We start from the raw sequence: 23200 nt of genomic DNA, 5'->3' as shown, positions 1-23200 counted from the left end.
ATATAAAAATGGAAACTTGGTAACTCGTTCACTGGATTTAGCCAAACCCCAGGTCCTAAGGCAGAATGCAGTAATTCACTTAGCAAGATTCATATCCTTTGAATCTGTTTCATTCTGTTCATGATTGTTTCTTCAGAACATTAGAACGTTAGAGTAGACTCACAATCCTTTCAGCCATACAAAGAAGGTTCCATACCCATTTGAACTCTGAGTTGTGGCCAGTGGCCAGTTAGGAGGTTGGTGAGGAACATGGGCCAGTCCTGGGGGTTGAGGAAAGCTCAGACGAGGGTTTTAGAGATGGAGCTAGACAGCAGTGAGGCAGAGGAACAGCTGAAGCCTGTACTCAGTGTGTGCATGCACACAGCTGACAGAAGACAAGAACAACTAAGAAAGCAGGATTGACATGGGTGTAAAGCCACATCTTGGAGGTGATTGGCCCCTTCCATAGGAAACAAAACAGGAGTGAATGGGGAGTGGGCTTTTGTAGGAAACAATTCATTCATTCGGTCGTTTCAAGAGTGGAAAATTCTGTTTGTGACTATAAGAGACTCTGTGCCAAGTGTTGTTTGGAAACTAATTATCTGGCAGCTCTCCAAGTGAGATAAGGTTCGTGTTGATAAATATTCCTCTGAAAGGGCTGTTTGCCAAGCCTTGCTGACTGTGAATGAAAGGAATTCACAGTCATGTAAATAAACGAGGTTTTGCCAGGACCAAGACTCTGCTTCATGCTTTTTAAGGAAGTCTAGATCAGAACACTCTGATTCAGGTGACCATGAGGGTAAAGATAAACCCCAAGTGGCCTCAATGGCTCTTAAAAACCTAACAACCAACCTTCAGAGTGCCAACGACCAGATGACCTCAAAGAAGATAAATCCTTGTATTCTCCACCATTCAACCAGAACTGAAGAAGTTGGATGAGAACTTGGATGAGAAGAGAAACATTTTCAAGGGGAAAAAAACCCCAAGAAAGTCCAGTGGCCTTCTCAACAGGAACAACTATGACCTGAATAATTGAAAATCTTCCTAGATGTAGATGCTGTTTTCCAAAATATGCCAAGCGCTAAAAGCAACTTCTATAGAAGATGTTTCATAGTTTAACTGTACACCATGTTAGGTTGAATGGAAGAGTGCTTGGGGCAGAATGAATTCTATTATCTCTCCCCCCGCACTCCTCTGTTTCTTCATTTGTCTGAATTCCTGAAAAAGGAAGAAATTTTCTTGAACATCCTATTTGTGACCTTTTAAAAGGGGGGATTGAATGATATTAAGAAGAAGCTGAAGTAGAGAGAATGTGACCTTTAAGGGACTATACTCCAGAGACAGAGAAAGAGACACAGGATGAAATGACTTGTGGTTTTCCTGGTATGGCTTTATTTTAAAATGATTGCTTTTATTATCTACTTATACTTTAGACACTGCATTAATCCTATTTGATTTGGATTATTATTTTTATCATCATTTTTAAGATGCATGGGGTTTTTTTCTTGCCAATTTGCATGTTCAGAAGCCTTTGTAGCAGATGTCAGAGAGTCAAAATTTTGTGGGAAATAGAGAGAAAATCAACATCTCTGTAAGAGTCTATGAATTAGGCATATCTGACAATATGCAACTGAAATTGTGTTGAGTTAATAGCACCCAAAATTAAATCAGAGTCCGGGGCAAATGATTCATCGAAGTTCCAATTTATTAAGAGAGCCATGTTAGCATATCTGGGAAAACCCGAATCTGAAAGCTTCCTAGTTTTCCCCACCTAGTTGAAAGTTCAAGATCTTGCCCCCACACCCACAAGTCCATCACATGATCCAATCTTCCACGGCAATGTTGGCAGTTCCACCCATCCAGTTAGGTGCAGAGGTGCAAAGACAAAGGATGACCTTGGCTTTCTAGAAAGAATTTTGTTATGGCTACATGTCATCTAACTCAGTACAATCCCCCCTCACATTTTCCCACAATAGAAAATGCATAGTCGAATAATAGAAAGTGTGGTAGGCCAAAGATCCAAAAGAAAAGATGGCTTCAGGCCTGTCAAATGAATTCTTATCTTACCACTGAACCTCTTATGGGATCAGAATTTTTAAGGCCTTTCCCAATCTGATTTGTGACTGATTATTGGACAACAATTCCCCTTAGCCCTAACAAACATGATCCATCTGGACTCCAGAAAATGCACTTCCAACTTTGCTCCATTTTAGACATGTGGACTTCAACTCCCAGAATTCTCAGCATTGGCTACTCAGGCAAAGGAATGCTGATGTGGGAAGAAATATCCATCTGGTTCAGTTCCAAGCTGTGAGAAAGACACTGGAAACATGGAGGCTGATTGGAAAGATCTTAATGATGAAGCAGAACCACATGGGTTCTGGGCAGCTGACAAAAGGGAGTTGAGAGTGAGGGGGTTTTATACCTTCTTTGGTCTTTGCACTTGGACCTCCTGTTCCTGTACAAGAACATGTATTCTGTTGGCCATTGTTAGACTCCCATGGGGTCATTTAGGGGTTATGTAGGGGTCATAGCTGGCTCTATAGGCAAAGTACAAATCCTAGGTGTTTGTCTGAACTAAGTTTGGTTGAAGTTTCTGAGAGTGATACAATGAAGGGGTTTGTGTTCTGAAAGGATGTTAAAAGGTAAAGGTTTCCCTCGCACATATGTGCTAGTCGTTCTCATCGCTAGGGGGTGGGGCTCATCTCCGTTTCTAAGCTGAAGAGCCAGCGCTGTCCAAAGACATCTCCGTGGTCATGTGGCTGGCATGACTAAATGCTTAAGGCCCACAGAATGCTGTTATCTTCCCACCAAAGGTAATCCCTATTTTTCTACTTGCATTTTTACGTGCTTTCAAACTGCTAGGTTGGCAGAAGCTGGGACAAGTAATGGGAGCTCATTTCGTTATGTGGTCCTAGGGATTCGAACCAATGAACTGCTGACCTTTCTGAATGTCAAGCTCAGCATCTTAGCCACTGAGCCATTGCATCCCTTGAAAGGGTGCTGAGCAATTCCTATTGTGGCTTAATGGCTTTTTCCTGTGTTGGATCTTGAGTGAGTGGATTTCTGCCTGCAGTAGTAGCTTTGTCTATGAATAGAACTATCTCTTTAACTCTTAAGTGCTGACATCTGCCGTGGGCCATTAAGAAAAGATGGGGCTGCTTTCTCCCCCTTAAAAATGTGTTTCTCCATTTCTCTCTTTGGGAAATATAATAATCTGCCATTTTTCGGGGAGGGGGTGCTTACCTCACTGGAAATTGGAATCTTTACCTTTGGAAGGCACCCCGCATGTAGAAGGCTGAATTGGAAGAACCTTGTTGGAAAGAAAACTGTATTTGATTTTCCATTATACTTCAGTACTTTTTGAGAAATTAAAATTGATGCTTCCTTACTGTGAAAGGACAGCCTGCCTCAGCAGGTTATGAGCACCCGTGCTTTTCCCTCTCTCTTTCTCTTCTCATCTGTCCCCCTACCTGCCAATCAAATGGCAGATGCCAAGCAGAAAACAGAAAAAGACAGAAAACAGAATAGCAGAGTTAGAAGGTACCTTGGAGGTCTTCTAGTCCAACCCCATGCTTAGGCAGGAAACCCTACACCACTTCAGACAAATCATTATCCAATCTCTTCTTTAAACCTTCCAGTGTTGGATCATTCACAACTTCTGGAGGCAAGCTGTTCCACTGATTAATTGTTCTCACTGTCAGGAAATTTCTCCTTAGTTCTAGGTTGCTTCTCTCCTTGATTAGTTTCTACCCATTGCATCTTGTCCTGTCCTCAGGTGCTTTGGAGAATAGATTGACTCTAGGCTAGGAAGATGGAACACGAGATGTCTCTGGGACCTCTGCATGAATAAAAGAGCCCAAGCCCAGGTGTCAGGGCTGCTTCACTTAATAACCAAGAAAGAAACCACTCAACTCCATTTTGCAGAATTAAGAGTACTTTTACTGGTTATAAGTAAATAGAAGCTAAGCAAAGCTGGATCTGAGCAAAAGCGCGCGCAAGCATTAGATATCAATACATGACCCATTCCCCTCCCCTTGGTAACTCCAGTCCATAGTCCAATCCCATATCTCCACAGCTGTCAGGTGGGAGACATCTTCAAAAATCATCATCAGGTTGGTATGCCGGACAGTTGGCCTTGGTGGGAAACTCCTCTCCTTGCCACATGCGCAGTAGATGGTGAGAACAACTCCCAATTAACAATCCTCCTGTAGAGATTATTTCCCACACCCAAATACCATGCCCCCCTCCCCGTTTCAATGGCAGCCGAAAAGCAAGCAGCAAAACAGAGGCTGATAATCAAAGTAAATAAGCAAACTAAAAGATAGGGAGCCCTGATGAGAAAAAGGCACCCAGAGAAAAAGCAGCAAAGATAACTGAAAAAAATGAGGTGTTTTTCTCTTCCCCCTTCAGACTGGCACGAGGGAAAAGTCCTTCAAGGCATTTTCCTCACATGGAACCAAGATTTAGGAGAAGAAAAATATTAAAAGCCACAGCCAAGAGCCAACAATCTGAAAAGGTGAAGGGAAAGCCAAGACTTTGACAGCTTAGAAACAGAAAACAGAAACTAATAAAAGATAAAAGACAGATCAAACTGTAGGAAAAGTGTATAACTCTAAAGAGAAGGACAATGCAGGGATTAAGACAACAGGAATATAGAGATCTGCAATTTATAAATATATGAATGATATAGAACAGAAAGATATGAGAATATATTGGAGTTGAATTTCATAGAACATAATTGCACTAGAAAATGATACAGGTAGCTCAGGGTTGAATTATGGAATCCTTGGTGCTATCTGAGTGTTTTCTAGGTAACATCTCACTATCCAGCTAGGTATAGTGGTTTGCCCTGCTACTATTGGTGGAGGTGTGCTCCTTTGAAATTCTTTGATTTTTATTTTTGTAAAATAAAAATCTCTTCCCCAACCATTGAAAGGAGATTGTTATTGTTGTTGTTAGTTGTGAAGTTGTGTCTGACCCAGTGGTGGGTTTCAAAAAAATTTCGAACCTACTCTGTGGGTGTGGCCACCTTTGTGAGAGTGGCTTGCTGGCCATGTGACCTGGTGGGAGTAGCTTGCCAGCCATGTGTTCTCTCTCTCTCTCTCTCTCTCTCTCTCTCTCTCTCTCTCTCTCTCTCTCTCTCTCTCTCTCTCTCTCTCTCTCTCTCTCTCCTTCCTTTTGTCTCTCTGTCCCTTTTTCCTTTTTTTCTTTCATCTCTCTCTCACTTCTTCTTTCTTTTTTCTTTTTTTCTTTATTTCTTTCTTTCTTCCTTACTTTCTCTTTCTCTCTCAGTGTGAGTCTGTGTGTGTGTGTGTGTGTGTGTGTGTGTGTGTGTGTGTGTCAGTGGTGGGTTTCAAAAATTTTTGGAACCTCTTCTGTAGGTGTGGCCTGCTTTCTGGTGGAACCTCTTCTAACCGGTTCGGTAGATTTGACGAACCGGTTCTACCGAACTGGTGCGAACTGGTAGGAACCCACCTCTGGTCTGACCCATCGCGACCCCAGTGTTCCTCCAGGCCTTCCTGTCTTCTACCATCCACTGGAGTCCATTTAAGCTCACACCAACCGCTTCAGTGACATCCAGCCACCTCATTCTCTGTCGTCCCATTCTTCCTTTTCCCTCCATCTTTCCAACATCAGGCTTTTCTCCAGTGAATTTATTTATTTATTATTTATTTTATTTATTAAATATATTTCCTTCCTTCTCATTAGGTGGCCAAAGTATCTGAGTTTCATTTTCAGGATCTGGCCTTCTAAAGAGCAATCAGATTGATCTCCTCTAGGACTGACCGGTTTGATCACCTTGCAGTCCAAGGGACTTGCAGGAGATCCAAAGGAAATACAAAACCCCCCAAAAGCGTTCAAGATAAAACGTCTTTTGGTACAAGGTGTCCTTGGTTTCTCTGAGAAGTCAACCAGATAACAGAGACTTGTGTTGGAAATGACAACCTTAACGTGTGATGACTTCATTGCATGCTGCTTCTCCTTAGAAATGGTCCTTTAAATCAGACCAATCAATCCATTCAGCTCATTTGAAAAGACACAAATGTCGGGCACCCTTGCAAGGTAGGCGAATCAATAAAGGCAGCAACAAAGCCCAGCTCAGTTCCCCATAAAAGGATGGTTTTTCATGTCATATGTTCTCACATGTTCAATCCTTGCACCGACTCTGCAAGGGCATTATGAATCTCAATTAAGCCTTGCTAAGTGCTTTGGCTGAAAGACAGGCTTCATAAATATTACAGCACTGTAATTATCTGGTGCAGCAGACTGTTGAGAGAGATAAGAAGTTCCTTATTGGATGTGATGTTTGGGAGAAAATGCCAGCGGGTTGGAATTTATGATTTTTGCTGTTAAACATGTACGAAGGCAAATCCATGCAATAATTCAGATGGTACAGAACTGTAATTCTGCAGTATCCCCTTGATCTCTCCATTCAACCGCTTCTTTCACTGCTTGGAAGATGGCGTTCCCTCTGCTCAGCTATATTTTAATAAAAGTTTCATCTATCCTCAAAGTTCTTCTTTCTCCTCCTGCTCCTTCTTCTGCTCTTCCTCCTCCTCCTCCTTCTCTTTTTCTATACAAATATCAAACTATCAGAGTTTGTTGCAAAAATCAAAGCCAGAAAGTACACAGATAACTGATTCAGCAGGATTCATTTAAATAAACTTCTTTATATATAAGAATAAATATATAATATCAACAGCAGAGAACGGCTTCATTGTTCAGTTCAGAGTTCAGCATTGCGGACAGACTAGTTTCAGTTTCAATTCTCAGCACAGCACTCAGAGCTGCAGGGCTAAACCACACCTAGGCTCCAAGCTGTTTCAGCTCCCATTGGCTGACCTTGTGACTAAACCCTATTCATTGGCTGACCTTGTTACCATGTCTCTGCCAGTCATGAATATTCTGATACAAAGTTATGTGCCCTGAAAATGTGAGGTAGAATTCACAGAGTGATATAAGATTGTCACACTCAAACAACAAACTTAAAGGGAATGTCAGCTAACCATCTACTCCAGTGCAGGTTAAAATAGCAAGATGGATTGTCTTAGCAAGCTTCCATTTTTTGTCAACTTTACTCTATTGTTTGATATTTTAATTTTTTACAGCCTTTCACCCAAGGGGGTTCCATCTATTTATTTTATGGCTACAGTAATGACCCATGGGAAGTTTTGCATCAAAAAGAGAGAATCTGTTACTCTTTTAACTTCTTCTCTGCCCATTTGTATTGGATTGGCATTGCCTACTGGCATAATCTTAACAGAATTAAGAAAAACTTGAGTAGCAGGCTGCCTTGGGTATTTTTTTTCATATTTAGCAAGAGATTATTTAAAGCTTTCTCACTTCCAGCTATCAAAGTAGTATTATCAGCATATAAGAAGATATCCTTTATCTTTCTTCTAACAATTTTAATTTTATTTATAATTCCTATTCCTTTTAATCCATTTTTTTATCATTCTATATGTTGCATCAAACTTTTGAAAATGAAGTAATAGTATACAACCTTGGGGCACAACTTCCACATTTTTGAATGATTACATTGCTCTATACTCCAATCTAACTGGAATCATCATACCATTTCTTCCTTAGACAGATGAGATGGCCTAGCAGACATATATTTTTAAAAGACTATGCTACGTGACCTGAACTATTGATCAGCTATTATTATAGTCAGTAAAATAAACCTAATAAATAAAATACAATAAAAATGAAAACAAGTGTCTAGAGAGCCGAGGTGGCACAGTGGTTAAATGCAGCACTGCAGGCTACTTCAGCTGACTGCAGTTCTGCAGTTCGGCTGTTCAAATCTCACCGGCTCCGGATTGACTCAGCCTTCCATCCTTCCGAGGTGGGTAAAATGAGGACCCGGATTGTTGTTGGAGGCAATATGCTGACTCTGTAAACCACTTAGAGAGGGCTGAAAGCCCTATGAAGCGGTACTTAAGTCTAACTGCTATTGCTATTGCTATTGTTTTAAGATGCCTTGCATTTCTCATAATTCAATCCATATGTTCTTGTGCAGAATTGGATTACTTTCCATGGTCAACTCACCACAGGCAACTTGCCATGGGCCAACTTGCCAGGGTACAATTCAACAAATGCAAACGTTACATTAATTTCAGTGGAACTGTGGCCAATAATAATGAAATAAAGAAAGTCAATTCAGAAATAAGAGTTACCATAATTCTGATGAAAATGTGATCACCACTAATAAAAGTAACGGAATGAAATGATTAACACAGCATTTAATTGTCTCACGGTGAGTTGTCTTGTGTCAAGTTGGCTGAGTTGGTGAGTTGACTATGGCAAGTTGATCAGGCCAATTGGCCAGGGCAAGTTGGCTGTGGTGAGTTGGCCATGGAGACATGTCCTAGACCTGATCTTTCCTGGACTTCAGCCTCATCCGGATCCAGCTTGTATACATAAATGTGTCAGCTTGCAGAATAAGTGTTGTTCTTTAGTACTTTGAGCATTGTTTACCATTTTTTTGTGTTGGAATATAAATGTATCTTTTTCAGTATCCTGTCGGCACTGTTTTTCCATAGCAGCTTACAATATCACTTTCAACTACATCATCTTATCACACCATTTCATTAACTTCTGCAGTTGCTGTTCGCAATATTTTAGGATAGATTTAACAGTGCATTCCATGATACAACTGTGTGTGCATTATTGATTTGGGATATTATTATTATTTTTGTATAATTCTTTCAAATATTTGCACATCTCTTCTTTTTATCTCCTTTTTTTCCCAGTAGAGCTTTGCCTTCTTTGTTTCTTCTTATAGCTCTCTTCACATAGAAAGGTTCCTTTGATCTCCGTAATTTTTATAAATAAATATTTGCACTGCATATTTAGATGTATCTCTTTCTTTTCTTAAACTTGAACCCAGCATTTTGCTGACCTTTTTTCTATCTCTGTTGCCTTTCTTCTTGCTTCTGCCTTTCGTCAAATTATTTCTATGTATCACTAGACAGAAATTTCAGTTTTCTTGCTCTTTTTGCATTTGGGATTTCTTTTCTTTTTTTTTGCTTAGTTTTTAATGATGTCATGAATTACAGTTCAGACTTCTTTGTAAATTTGTTGATCAAATCTAATGAAATAAATATATTTTACTTTCACTGCATAATCATATGTAGTATGTCTAAGATCGTGTTTTGTTGATATGTCGACTGACAGCTATATTTTTCTTCAGCATAGTAATTATGAGTTATAATTTTGTAAGACATTCATAATCTGATCGGCAGTTATCAACCAATATTATATTTGTTGCCTGAATAGAGTTTCTCCATCTTTACTTGCGGAGTCTACAATCAAACTGATTTTGGTACTGTCCATTTAACGATGGACGTATAGTCATCTGTACTACAGATTATTCATCTGCATTCCTCTTTTGGTACTTTCTATAGTTTTCTCAGCATAACTCTTATTTGCCTGTCTCCCAATTCATTTTGTACACTAAAACCAATGTTTGCTTTTATTCAAGAAGCTATTTTATTTCATATTTTAGCATTCCAGTTTCTTATCACAAGCATGATATAGCTGACTCATATTTTGTATTTATCTGTGGTTAGATGATGGAGATATATCACTGCAATAATGGTTGGGATTAGGGAACTGGGGTCATTTATCCTTCGTTTGTGTTCTACCTGATCATAGACTTTTATTAAAAATGATTGCTTCTCCATTTCTTTTACGATTTTCTTGTCTGCAAAAGAGGATTAGTTGTTCCTCAAATGTGTATTAAGCAATTCCATTTCAATTTGCTGGTTCCCAGAATGTCAATGTTCAGCCTTGACATTTTGGTCCTACCAACATTAAGTTTGCCTTGATTCATAGTTCTGACATTCCACCTATCAATGTTATACATATCTTTGCAGCATTAAACTTTCCTTTTGTCTCTGGCTACAGCAACCACTAGACATTTATTTTGGCTTCATTCTTAGGCTTTTCTCATTTCTCTAAGATAACAGTTAATTTGTGATGGATTTGCAGAGCAGTCAGAGTTTGGCAGCCTCCAGCGTGGTATTTCAGTTTACTGAAAACTTGGAAGAGCCATGGGTTGTCATTTGGTTGATGCCTGCTTCTGCAGCCATTCCAGATCAGGCTTATGAAAAAGCTCAGCACAGCTGCTTTGATGTGCACATTTGTTCTGCGTCTGTGAAAACACCGACTGCCATGGCTAGAAGGACAAGAGACCAATCGACAAGTAGTCCTGTCTGACCACAATTGAGTTCAAAATTTCTGTTGTTAAGTGAGACATGTGTTAAGTGAGTTTTTTCCATTTTACGACCTTTCTTGCCACAGTTGTTAAGTGAATTACTGCAGTTGATAAGTTAAGTGAATCAGCCTTCCCCATTGACTCAGAAAACCTGAGACTTGCTGTAATAATTTCATTCCCTTCAATTATACACTAAGATTTCTATTGCATGCCACAGTTATCAGTTTTACATGTAAAATCTCTCTTAGCCTAGGCTACATAAATTCACAATAGTGTGAAATACATTAACCATAGGATAGCCACGTGTTCATTAAATAAAGTTAGGTGTGCATTGATTAATTTATGACAATCAAAGCTAGTTTCTAGGAGAAGGGAATTAAGAGCATACCCTATTCATATCTCCTGCTTCTTTGCTTTTCAAGTACTGAACACGTCATAATGTAGCAAATACGTACCAAAACTTTATTGTAATTTGCATGGGCAGTTATGTGTGTTCCTTGATTAGTGATGTGACATCTCTACTCTTTGAGCTACTTTGGTTACCAGAATGGTTCTGGGTGCAATTTAATGTGCTAATTATTTATAAAAGCCAAATTTATAAAAGCCAACTACTCACTCATCACAAAATCTCCAGAACGGTAAAGCCTACAAAGATGAAATTTGGCACATATGGTCATCTTGGCTTCTAGGTGCTACTGAAAGGATTTTTCAAAATGACCATCAGATCATCAGTATTCCTTATACAGTATTACATTAATACATGTTGATGCTAAGGGGTTAAATGTTCTACTCCCCCTCCCCACATGAAAGGAACTCTGTTCCAACTGCCAGTTATCTTATATGGGCATGGCTAACGCATGACTCATCTGGCCTGTGGGCTAGCCCGATCACATGGTTTTGTAGTGAAGCACGGGTATCCAGCTAGTGACCTACAAAGCCTTATATGAGATGGGAGTGGGTTGTTGGAGAAACTGTCTCTCCCTAGTTCTATCCCTTTAGGTCCAGCAGGATCAATGGAAGAGGCATTGCATAGATGGGAAAGAGCCTTTTCTGTCATGGTGCCCACCTTTTTGAATATCTTACCTCTGGGGATTAGATTGGACATGACTCTATAGGCTTTTTTGAAGGCTCTGGAGATATGGTTTCATCATCGTTCTTGGGGAAACTGGCCATCTACAAGCTCTTCAATGTTTGTATTGGAAGTTATGGATTGTGTCTTTGCCACTGATTATATTCTTTGATTTTAAACTTAGTTTCAAGCATGGCTATGTACTTTTTTTTTGGGGGGGGGGTTAGGGTTAGGCTGTTTTTATTTTCAATTTGCATATTGTTCTTTGGTGCTGTTTTAACAATTGTGAGCCAGTCATAGTCACAATATGTGAGATGAGTGGCTGTCTAAATTGAATAAATAACCAAACATCACCCAGTGTTGTTGCTCACTTAAGTTTAATGCTGTTTCCAGTAATAGTTTTCCATCCTGAAATTCATATCAACCAAGGCGTTGGGGATTTTCAACACAGATATTAATGCCTCTGAAATACTCAGGAATACAGATAATAGCTCAGAAAAGCCAGATCTGTTTGTAGGGCAGCTGTAACAACCACTCGAAGGACTAGACAGCTTGGCAGCCACTTTTCGACTTCACAAGCATTTCCCATCTGCACATGAGTAATACAAGCTAAGACAACCTTCTGCTATGGTAAATTAACTCTATTTCGACTTCCAACTCAGTAAGGAGTATTGAGAGGCACAACATTCATTTGTTAATATTGCAATAATGCTCTTGACAATCTTTTGCAATCTGGTGTTCTCCAGACATGTTGGGCTACTCCTTTGATGCCCTGAAGGTCCTTTAATTCTAGGGAATCTAAATGAGTGCCCAGAGTTGTCTGAACAAGAGAACATCTTGCAGAGATAGTTTGCCTTCTGTAAAGCCTGGACTGACCATGAAGGTGACAGTATAGTCGTGTGGAAGATGCAATTGGGACCATGGTTTTTCCGTGCCCGTAGCACCAAATTAGGAATATATTGAGTACAATCAACCTTTTATTGTTCCATGATCAAGGGCAGTGTTGTGGCCTGTCAGAAGAGCTGGCAGCAGAGTCAGACAGTGAGGAGGTTGGGAAGGAGCATGGGCCAGTCCTGGAGGCTGGGGAGGCTTGGAAGAGGGCTCTCAGCTGAGGCAGAGAGGGGGCCAAGGCCGTCTGGCAGTTCTCAGCTGCTTTTGGAGCTAGGCAGCAGTGAGGCAGAGGAACAGTTAGAGCCTGTTCCCAGTGTGCGCATTCACAGAGCTGCCATAAGAAAAGAACAACTCAGAAATCAAGGTAGAATTGAGAGTAAAGCAGTGGTGGGTTTCAAATTTTTTTAGAACCTCTTCTGTATGTGTGGCCTGTTTTGTAGGAGTGGTTTGCTCGCCATGTGACTGGGTGGGAGTGGCTTGCCAGCCACGTGTCTGGGCATGGCCAACATTGTAAAATGTGGTGAAACTCACTTAACAACGCTCTTGCTTAGCAACCAAAATGTTGGCTCAGAAACTCTGGCATTTGAAGCACGCAAGTCTTAACGCTGTCAAGTTACAACACCCTTGCACCCCTAACCCTTTAGGAAAAAAACCCCTAGGGGTGTTCAAACTCCCAGAATTCCTCCTCTTGCTCTTCATCTTGATGATGTGCGGACGGGCGGGGGGAGGGAGCTGGAACCAGTTCTAAATGGCACTGTAGATTTGTGGAACCTCTTCTATAGAAGAGGTTAGAACTGGCAGGAACCCACCCCTGGAGTAAAATCACAGGTGGAAGGTGATTGGCCCCTCCCATAGGAAATAAAAGAAGAGCTAAAGGGAAGTGGGCTTTTGCAGGGAAAAATGTGTTTGTTCAATCATTAGATTCATTTCAGAAGTGTGAAGATCTGTCTGTGAATCTCAGAGACTCTGTGCCCAGCCTTTCCTTGCCCAGCACCTCATTTGGAAAATATTTATGTGGCAGCTTACCAAGATAGATAAGGTCTGTAGTCATATATATTCCTTTGAAAGACTGTTTGCCAGGCCTTTGCTGAATGTGAATGAGAGGAATTCATATTCATTTAATAAAAGGGGTTTTGTTATGACCAGGACTCTTTCTCATGCTTTTGGGAGAAGCCTAGGTCAGAACAATCAGAAGTGCTGTGGAGGAATAGGGAGTATGTCTTGGTAAGCTGATATTTGTTTTAACTATTGTTTGCTGTAGAAACCACAGTGGTTGGATTCCCAAGTTGTGCTTGGGCATAAAATTGATTTGCAAACCCCAGTGGCTCAATTTGCAGGAACATGATAATCCATGAATAAACAAACAAACAAATAAACCTTACACCAGTGCCTGAATCCTTTCTGTGAGAGCTTTAGCTTCAAAGAGAGCCAGATCTACTGTTAAGCAAATAAGGCATTCAGTCCAGAAAGCAATCTCAGTTTCTCTAATAACAATCATTGCTGTTGGCTCAACTGGTCTTCTTTTGGTACACTATCCAAATCTGTACAAAAAGATACCAATCTCTTTTGTCTCCCCAAACAAGCCAAACATGATGGTTAAATAAACTGTTCCTTGACATGCTGAAGGAACCCACTATCTAATATACAGTATCTCTGAGTTACTGGAATTTGTTTAACTCTGTTTGCTTTATAAGATTGTCAAAGTTGAGTAGTATTTCTTAACTTTTTTTTACAAGGCTATTTATATTCCAATACATAATGCAGTAAAAGTTGAACTGTGTGCTTAATCATTGCATTACAAGTAATATTGATCATTCGCATCACTATCACTATCACAAACACATCAATATTGCTTACAAGAGGGATGATCCTATTACACTTTTTTTAAAAAGCTACTCAATAGTATATAATTACATAATAAAATTTTTAATACCCTTTGTTGTTCCTGAAAATTCATTTTTGGAAGATAGATAGATAGATAGATAGATAGATAGATAGATAGATAGATAGATAGAGAGAGAGAGAGAGAGAGAGAGAGAGAGAGAGAGAGAGAGAGAGAGAGAGAGAGAGAGAGAGAGAGAGAGAGAGAGAGAGAGAGAGAGAGAGAGAGAGAGAGAGAGAGAGATGTTTTTGTAGATTTTCACGGGTAAAGGTATGCAGGTCTTGGCGTATTCGGGTCTTTTCCCATGCAAGATTGAGAATATCTTGCCTATATACGTCATATATATATACTAGGCAGATATCTTAGCCATTAGGCCACACGCTCTAATCCGTTATCAGCGAAGCCAGGGTGAAAGGTATCTATTAGATTTTTACAACCCCTGGTAAGCCCCAATTATGGGAGGACACCCCAATTATGGGAGGAAGCTTTAGCTTGGCAAGGTATCTTCTTGCCAAGCAAGCTTTAGCTTCCTCCCATAATAGTATGTAATATAGCCCAGGTTCAAATCCCAGTAAGGTTATGGCTAGCTGATGAGAGCTAAATAGCTTGAAATAGATCTATACTAGTCTCCCTTTATTTATCAGCACAAATAAAACACACACAAACACACACAAACACACACACACACACACACACACACACATATGTATATATGTATATATGTATGTATGTATGTATGTATGTATTCTATATATCTATAGATCTATAGATCTATAGATCTATAGATCTATATATCTATATATCTATAGATCTATCTATCTATCTATCTATCTATCTATCTATCTATCTATATATATATATATATATATAGATCTATAGATATATAGATCTATAGATCTATAGATATATAGATCTATAGATCTATAGATCTATAGATATATAGATATATAGATATATAGATATATAGATATATAGATATATAGATATATAGATATATAGATATATAGATATATAGATATATAGATATATAGATATGAATGACGTGGTGGCTCAATGGCTAAGACACTGAGCTTGTCAATCAGAAAGGTAGGCAATTCGGTGGTTCGAATCCCTAGCGCCTAGTGATGATTGACAATTAGAATTGTTAATTAAAAGTTGGAATTGGTGGGGTTGGGAGGGTCTTGCAGAATTTAAATATATAACCTGCCCTTTTTAAATCTGTGCCATAACATCACACACTTGCATCAAAGGGATGGAGCTTGAGGTGTGATGTTCTGATAGTGCTTTTCATTTTGCAATGAAACAGCATTGTGCAGATTTTGCTTTTTCAGAGTGAGGGGGAAAAGGAAGAGAGGGCAATTGGGGTAGTGTAGATGAAATCCTCTTCTAATCCTCTAAGACAGGGTGGGAAAACTCAAGCCACACAGGCCAGATCCAGTTCATGCATGCGGCAGAGGTGGTATTTAGCCAGTTCTGACAGGTTCTGGAGAACCGGTAGTGAAAATTTTGAGTAGTTCAGAGAACCGGCAAATAGGCTGGTCCCGCCCTCGCCGCTTCCCATCTGATCTTCTTTTGTTGCCCTGAACAGGAGAACGGAGCTGGAAAGCAGGTTAGTGAGGTGGGGAGGGAATGGGGATTTTGCAGTATCCTTCCCCTGCCACGCCCACAAAGCTATGCCCAGAGAACCAGTAGTAAAAAAAAATGAATCCCACCACTGGAATGCGGCCCTCCTGAGCTCCACTGCTGGAGGTTGCAGGAGGCTGTGGCCCGACAAAACCGCGCTCGTCAAAATAGCGGCGACAAAACCGCGTCGCTAAAGCCGCGACATCATCACCGCGGCGACAACAGCGCGGCGACAGAAGGGCACTTTAAAACAGTGCGGGGCGGCAGAAAGCCAATTTAAATTAAGGTAAGGGTTAGGATTATGTTTAGGGGTTTGGTTTAGGTTAGGTTTAGGGTTAGGTTTAGGGTTAGGTTTAGGGCTAGGTTTAGGGCTAGGTTTAGGGTTAGGGTTAGGTTTAGGGTTAGGTTTAGGGTTAGATTTAGATTTAGGGTTAGGGTGCTGAGTGCTTTGGAAGGCGCGGATTTGCCCTCTGCGCTTATGTCGGTGCAGATAAGGGCTTCGCGGTATTGTGGGTGAACCGCAGGAGGCTGTCACAGCCAAAAACGGAGCTTGGAAGCCCATTTTTGTTGGCAGAGAGCTTGGGCCACCACAAGTGCCCCCGATTACGAGTGACATCAAGCTGCCCATGCTCACCCTGGCCCCCCAAAGTCAAACACAACCCCGATGCAGCCCTCAAGTTTCACATCCCTGCTCCAAGGGAAACCTCAGTCCTAGATCTAAGAAAACCTCCATCTATGACAGCCACTGGTTTAGAAATACGTAGGTATCTTCTTGCCAAGCAAGACATAGATTGACAGCCATAGATATGTCACAACAGTATAATAACCTGTTTTACACCATGTTATAAGTAATAATTGACTTAATTATTTCTTAAACATTAACACACTCTATATCATTTCCTGGTTCCCGCTATTCACATAACCTCGAATATATGCAAAGAAATTGAGGAGAGGAAACACAAACAAAATTAACTCAGGAAAAGTTTGGCAATATCAGCCAAACCCATAAATCCATGGATTAATGGGATTATGCTTTCATTTTGAAGGAAGAAAGAAAAGTAACAAGAGCACCTCCCTGAGCCAGAGGGTGCATGATAAACCCATTAAATTTTGCCACCCATAATTAGTAGTATAGCCATTGTATCACAATGCATTCATCAAGCTTGTTTACTGAAGAATAGAATGTGAACCAGAGCCTTTAATTAAAGCTGACCAAATTGCTGTCAAGAAGAGACTTGCAAGCAGCAATTTCTAATTAAAATGAATTCCCCTAGTAGTAGTGTTCTCTCTGAGTACATCCTTTAAAAGATGGGTTGTAGCTACCAGAAATGCCATACATATGCCTGATAAAATCTGGCAGTGTTACAGTAATTGGAAGATTGAGTAGCAAAAGCCAGAGAAAATGGCCTGCAAAACACAGAGGCAAATAATTTAGTGTTAGGAATTTATTTTCCTGCTGTTGAAATGGCATCCAAAAGGATGGACATCCTTTAGCCAAGAAGTTAAAAAATTGATTGCTAAAGGACTTTAGACAGCTCTGTGTCATCCTTTGGGGCCTAACTGAGGTCTGCAATTCTTTTTAATGAATATTTCTGGTTGGACAAAGACAGAACAGTGTGGCATCATTATACAGTACTAGCTGGATACCCGTGCTTCACAACAAAAACTATGTGATCGAGCAATGCAGGAGAAATCTGGTTCACTCCAATTCAATCTGTTGGCTCATGGTGGTCAGTGATTGAAACACATAAGGGAATATCGCTCCTGCTGCCTTGAGTCTGGAAGCAGTTCCATAGGGGGAAAGCATAGACATTTTGGTGAAGTACCGAGGTTTAGTAGTATAAGGAGCCCCAGAACTCTCCTGAGTGAAAGAGTGGAACATCTGCCAGTTTGAACTGAGGTAATGGAATGTGAGGCAACTGGCAGTTGGAACAGAATTCTTTTCAGGTGGGGAGGGGGAGTAGAACTCCTTAGCGTCAGAGTGTGTTAATTACTGTATAGGAAGTACTAATGATCTGAAGGTCATTTAGTGAGCACCTAGAAGCCAAGAGGAACATATGTGCCAAATTTCAAGTTTGCAGACTTTACGTTTCTGGAAATTTTGTGACGAATGTGTGGTACTTGGATTAGATAGATGGATGGATGGATGGATGGATGGATGGATGGATGGATGGATGGATGGATAATAGATAGATGGATAGATGGATAGATGGATAGATGGATAGATGGATAGATGGATAGATGGATAGATGGATAGATGGATAGATGGATAGATGGATAGATGGATAGATGGATAGATAGATAGATAGATAGATAGATAGATAGATAGATAGATAGATAGATAGATAGATAGATAGATAGATAGATGCATGCCTGATTTTGAATGGTTCAGGCATCACAGTGAACCCTGCATTGGATTATCCTGGTTTCGGGATGCTTTACATTCATTTTTCTTTAATTTGTTTTGACCTTTTTTTTTTTTTTTTTGCACCTGCCCTTTCTGATTCTAATCTTGTGTGTTGCGTTTTGTGTGTTCCAGAACTACAAGTTCACCTGTCTTGGGCCAGAGAAATGCATGGAATCCAATGCTAGTTCTATTCAAATGCAAGGGGATTCTGATTATTTCATCAACCACCTTGGAGTCCCGGCTTTGCAGTTTTCATACCAGGATTCAACCACATTAGAGGTAATTGTAAATGAAGTCACCGGGTTCGATCGGTAAATCAGAAAACAAAATCTGCTTTACGCTGCAGATTCTTGTACATTAAGAAGGTAGCTGTCAAAAGCTGCTGACTCCTTTTCTTATTTCTTACAAGAAAGCCAAGGGGAAACAAGAGGTTTTCGACAGAATATTTGGTCACATAAGTTTCTCTCCAAGTGCACATCATATTTCCATTGAAAAGGGAAATATATGCTTGCTGTCTTCTGCATAGCAAGGAAATTGCATCAGGAGGATTAATGCCGAAGCGCAATTGTGATAGTCACAATAACATGAGGTGTGCAAAGTGGATTTTTGCTCTTTTTTTTTTTTTGAAAGGTGGCTGGTTGTCCTTAAAATTAAATGTAAGGGATAATGAATGTACAAATTACATCCTGCCTGGAAAATAAATGAGGGGTGTGTGGAGTGATGGTAAAAGAGAAAAGGATGGATACTACTGGCATTGAGAGTTTAGTTTAAAATAGGAAGAAAAAAAGTGCAATATAGAAATATTTAAATATCTAAGTCCTTTGGGTAGTATATTACTGCGTGATAATGATGATAATGATAATGTCGTTTTAAAACAACCTAATTCAATCTGCCATTCTCCAGAAGCCAACAATTTTTAAGGGTTTTTTTTCCTCGTTCTTCTGTTTCTAAGGGCAAATAGTATGAAAAGCAAAAATTATTTTAATATTCAGAACTATATTCAGGACCCAGAGCTTCACACAAATAGCCATTCAGAGATGTTAACCATGATAGAAATAAATAAGGCATACAGCACATAATGCTTGGAATTCACAGTGTAAATGGAAATCTGCTTAAAGATGTTTCCTGAAAGACACTTAACCCAGAACTAACAATATTTTTTTTTCAACATTGGCATTCTCTGCATGCATACACTTCTAAAATTTTGCACTGTCTGGAGAATTTTGGAAGTTAAAGTCCACAGATTGGGACGATAGCCAGAAGGAGATCACTTGACTTTAGTTATTAAACTGCATCCTTGGGAATATCAGTTGCTCCATCCATATTTCGTACGATATTAAAAGGAAAGTCTATAATTTACTTTCTTAGCAGGTGGAAAGTTGCCAAGTCAGTTGCTGGCACTTCTTAAAAAAAAAAAATTCCTTCCTGAAGTTCAACAGAGATTAGTACTATATATGACTTTGCCATTATTTCATTTAAGGTACTTTCTTATGTAAATAGGTGTCATGAGTAAAAAATCAAAATTGGGAATGTATCTTTGATAATGTGTTCTTAGTCCCTTCGTTGTCCTTAGGGAAAATGGGTGGCCTTTTTGAGCGGGAGAGGAGAGAGGAGCTTTCATTATCTGCCAAAATAATGCAGGATCTTGGAATCCATTCTGTGTTGGCATCTGCACTACTAATTTGCTAATAATTAAATTTCACAAAGGCAGAGCGGTCTCCCAATTTGCCAAAAATTACAGTGATTCTTTCTTTTATTTCTCCCCACCCCCCCACGTTATTTAATAAGAAATGGTTCTGCTAATTGAAATGTCCTGTAGTTGGTGTATTTTATTTTTAGCAAGAAGACTTTTCAATTTGTGAAACACTGTTGCACCTATTAGGAAAACCATTCTGCTTTAGATTAAATACAAGGCAAAGGTTGTCATAAAAGAAATGGAAAAGCAGATGTTCCATGATTAAGTGTGCAATGTTTATGACAGGCTTGTGGTCCAAGGCTCATTTCTTCTGTCACTTAACAGCTGCTCTACACAGCTTCTGTTTCAGAATTGGTACTATGCGGGGCATAGGTGAGAATTGGAAGGCTCCAACTGCATCAAAGGAGGGATTTTTCCTGTAGCATCTATCTTGATTGAGAAACTTGACATGACAGATGCAAGCAGGGCTTTTATGACATAAAACAGTACATTAAAGAATTATAAAAGTGATATATCATTTATTTGGAGAATCATTCATTCATTCATTCATTCATAGCCACCCAGTTGGTTAGAAGATGGACAGCTATGTAAATGATTTTTAAAATCTCTCTCTCTCTCTCTCTCTCTCTCTCTCTCTCTCTCTCTCTCTCTCTCTCTCTCTCTCTCTCTCTCTCTCTCTCTCTCTCTCTCTCACACACACACACACACACACACACACACACACACCTATGTATCTATCCATCCATTTATCCATTTATGTATAATCTATCAGTCAAACTCGCGGCCCGTGAGCCAGAAGCGCCACACCCAATTTAACAAAGGGGGGGGGGGAAGTCTGGATATGTTATGTTTGACACCCATAGTCTATATTATATATCTATCTATCTCTATTTCTCTGCCTATCTAACTATCTGTCTGTTTGTCTATTATCTATACAGTATATCATCTCTATATCTATCTATCTCTTTGCCTATCATCTGTCTGTCTGTCTGTCTGTCTGTCTGTCTGTCTGTCTGTCTGTCTGTCTGTCTGTCTATCTATCTATCTATCTATCTATCTATCTATCTATCTATCTATCTATCTATTATCACCTCCAGAGTGCTGGAAGCATTCCTATGTGACAAGGAGTTCACACATGAGAGTAAAAATGTGATATTAGCCCCTCACTGAAGGGCTTCATACTAGCACTTAATGTCTCTGGTGGCAGCTAACTTTGTTTTATCTGGAGTGAACAAGGATTACAAAAGATGGTTGGATTCAATTTTCATAATCCCCAGTTGGCGTTGTCTTGAGGTTAAATAGATTTGGAGGACTCTGAGTTAATGAAAGCTGGACTGCCATTTTGGAGAAGTACATGGTTCCTAATATAACTCATTCTTCAACTGTTCTGGATGATTCAGACGAGTCTACTTCCTTGGATCATAAATGATTTCACTGAGGATTTGAATAAACAGGCAGTTATTTTCAACCTGAGGTAAGATGAAAATGGATAAATATAACACAGGCCATCGGTGACTAGATTCATACTGGAAGGTGCAGTAGATCAATGCAGTATATCTTTAGCAGAATGGAAATACTATAGTGTGTGATCAATTTAATGATAATAAGAAACTCAGCTCTGGAAGAATATTACATCTGTCCCATAAAAACCTAATAAACAAATATATTGTGGTATCTCAATGCCAAGAAAGATCTTTTTAGTATCTGTTGTTTAAGAATATGGCTTCAGTTTATCTTACCATAAGACCTCTCCTGGATATCTCATGTCTGTAATTGTATCTGTAGCTGTTCAGAATGATAAAATAATATCGTCATGCTAATAGCACTTTTCTCCAAGTAGTTAATTAGTATGGAATGAGTGGAGGAAAAAGCCAATTGTCTTATATTGTTCAAGCAAGGTTTTTAAAAAGATTTCATCTAAAAAAATAAATAATGTTACTGGCATAATTGTTTTTGAAGAGCTAGTATTGATATTTTGGAGGAAGACCAATACTTTAAAGAATTTCTCTGGACTTATCAGCATAAAAGCAAGTTAAAAGTGGAAAAGGGAGTGATTGTATTCATTTATCAAATTAGTAAATGTTCAAAATCCCCAATTTTCTACCACATATTCTGTTTAATTATGCTGTGCACGTCTTTGGAATCATTTCTGAGAACTGGAGCATGTGACACTTCAAACACAGCACCTGTTTGCCATGCTTTAAATAGCCATTCTTTAAATAGCAATTTTGGCCATTGGATCGCATCATTCAGGATAAGATAGCAGCTGTGGAAGGTAGCCATGGATCCCACAAAAGATGCAACTGCTTGAAAGACTTGCAGACAAGTGCTGAAAAGCTGACAACCCTGTTCAAGATCTGAGCACTGCACAATGGGGTGAGTTTCCATTATGTGCCCCAGCTCCTGCCCAACTAACTGTTCAGACGCATGCAAATGTGAGTAGATAAATAGGTACCACTTCGGTGGGAAGATAATAGAGTCATCCTGACCACAGGACCACAGAAATGACTTCGGACAATTCTGGCTCCCTCGATTAGGAAACAGATATGAGCCCTGTCCTCTAGAGTCGGATATGACAGGATAGGGGAAATCTTTATCTTTATCTTTCCCTTTCTAGGATCATGCTCCTGTAGGCATACTGATGAGATTATTCTTTTTCCTATAGCTGATCAAGATTCTATACCTCCCCACTCGTTTCTTTTCTGCTCAAATACAGCCATGGCTCAGTGGCTAAGATGCTGAGCTTGTCGATCAGAAAGGTTGGCAGTTCAGCAGTTCAAATCCCTAGCACCGTGTAACGGAGTGATCTCCTGTTACTTGTCCCAGCTTCTGCCAACCAAGTAGTTCGAAAGCATGTAAAAATGCAAGTAGAAAAATAGGGGCCACCTTTGGTGGAAATGTAGCAGTGTTCCATGCACCTTCAGCACTTAGTCATGCCTGCCACAGGACCACAGAGATGTCTTCGGATAGTGCTGGCTCTTCGACTTTGAAACGGAGATGAGCACCACTCCTAGAATCAGGAACAACTAGCACATATGTGCTAAAGAAATCTTTAAATTTACTGTACACAAAATACTCAACTGCAATAGTCATTTATTATTTTCACAATTATATTATTATTATTATTTTAAAAAGGAATGGAGATTTCTTTTTCTCTTTTTCATTTCCCTATAGTGGCGAATGACTTTTCAATAACTATAGGCTTATGAGTAGAGCTCTATTAGAAAGCGCTATTCATATGCCTATGGAAATTCTCAATCATCCAGGAAATGGTTCTCCCAAAGATGCTTTTTCAAAGGGCACCTTTTCCTTGAAGACATCTGGTTGTTAGCACGCCTTCTGAAAGTCATTGAGGCCACTTGGAGGTTTATCTATGTCCTCAGCAAGACTCTCAGAAAGAGTGTTAAGGACCAGATAATTGCAAGAAA

At 39.7% G+C, this 23200-nt stretch overlaps 1 protein-coding gene across 5 annotated transcripts in view; it reads left to right on the top strand.

The window, feature by feature from the left end:
* NAALADL2 (N-acetylated alpha-linked acidic dipeptidase like 2) overlaps positions 1 to 23200 on the top strand; it is an 897010-nt gene that overhangs the window by 702731 nt on the left and 171079 nt on the right. For all 5 annotated transcript variants that reach the window (XM_087725225.1, XM_087725222.1, XM_087725221.1 and 2 more), the window contains exon 10: positions 18209 to 18355. In XM_087725225.1, coding sequence (XP_087581351.1) covers positions 18209 to 18355 — 147 coding nt within the window. The remainder of the gene's footprint in view (positions 1 to 18208; positions 18356 to 23200) is intronic.

The sequence above is a fragment of the Thamnophis sirtalis genome, unplaced genomic scaffold, assembly GCF_051295495.1.
Source record: "Thamnophis sirtalis isolate CommonGarterSnake01/CBP01778 unplaced genomic scaffold, rThaSir2_p1.2 scaffold_11, whole genome shotgun sequence".
Lineage (NCBI taxonomy): Eukaryota > Metazoa > Chordata > Lepidosauria > Squamata > Natricidae > Thamnophis > Thamnophis sirtalis.
The sequence above is the reverse complement of the archived record's forward strand: the minus strand, read 5'-3'. Positions and strand labels throughout refer to the sequence as shown.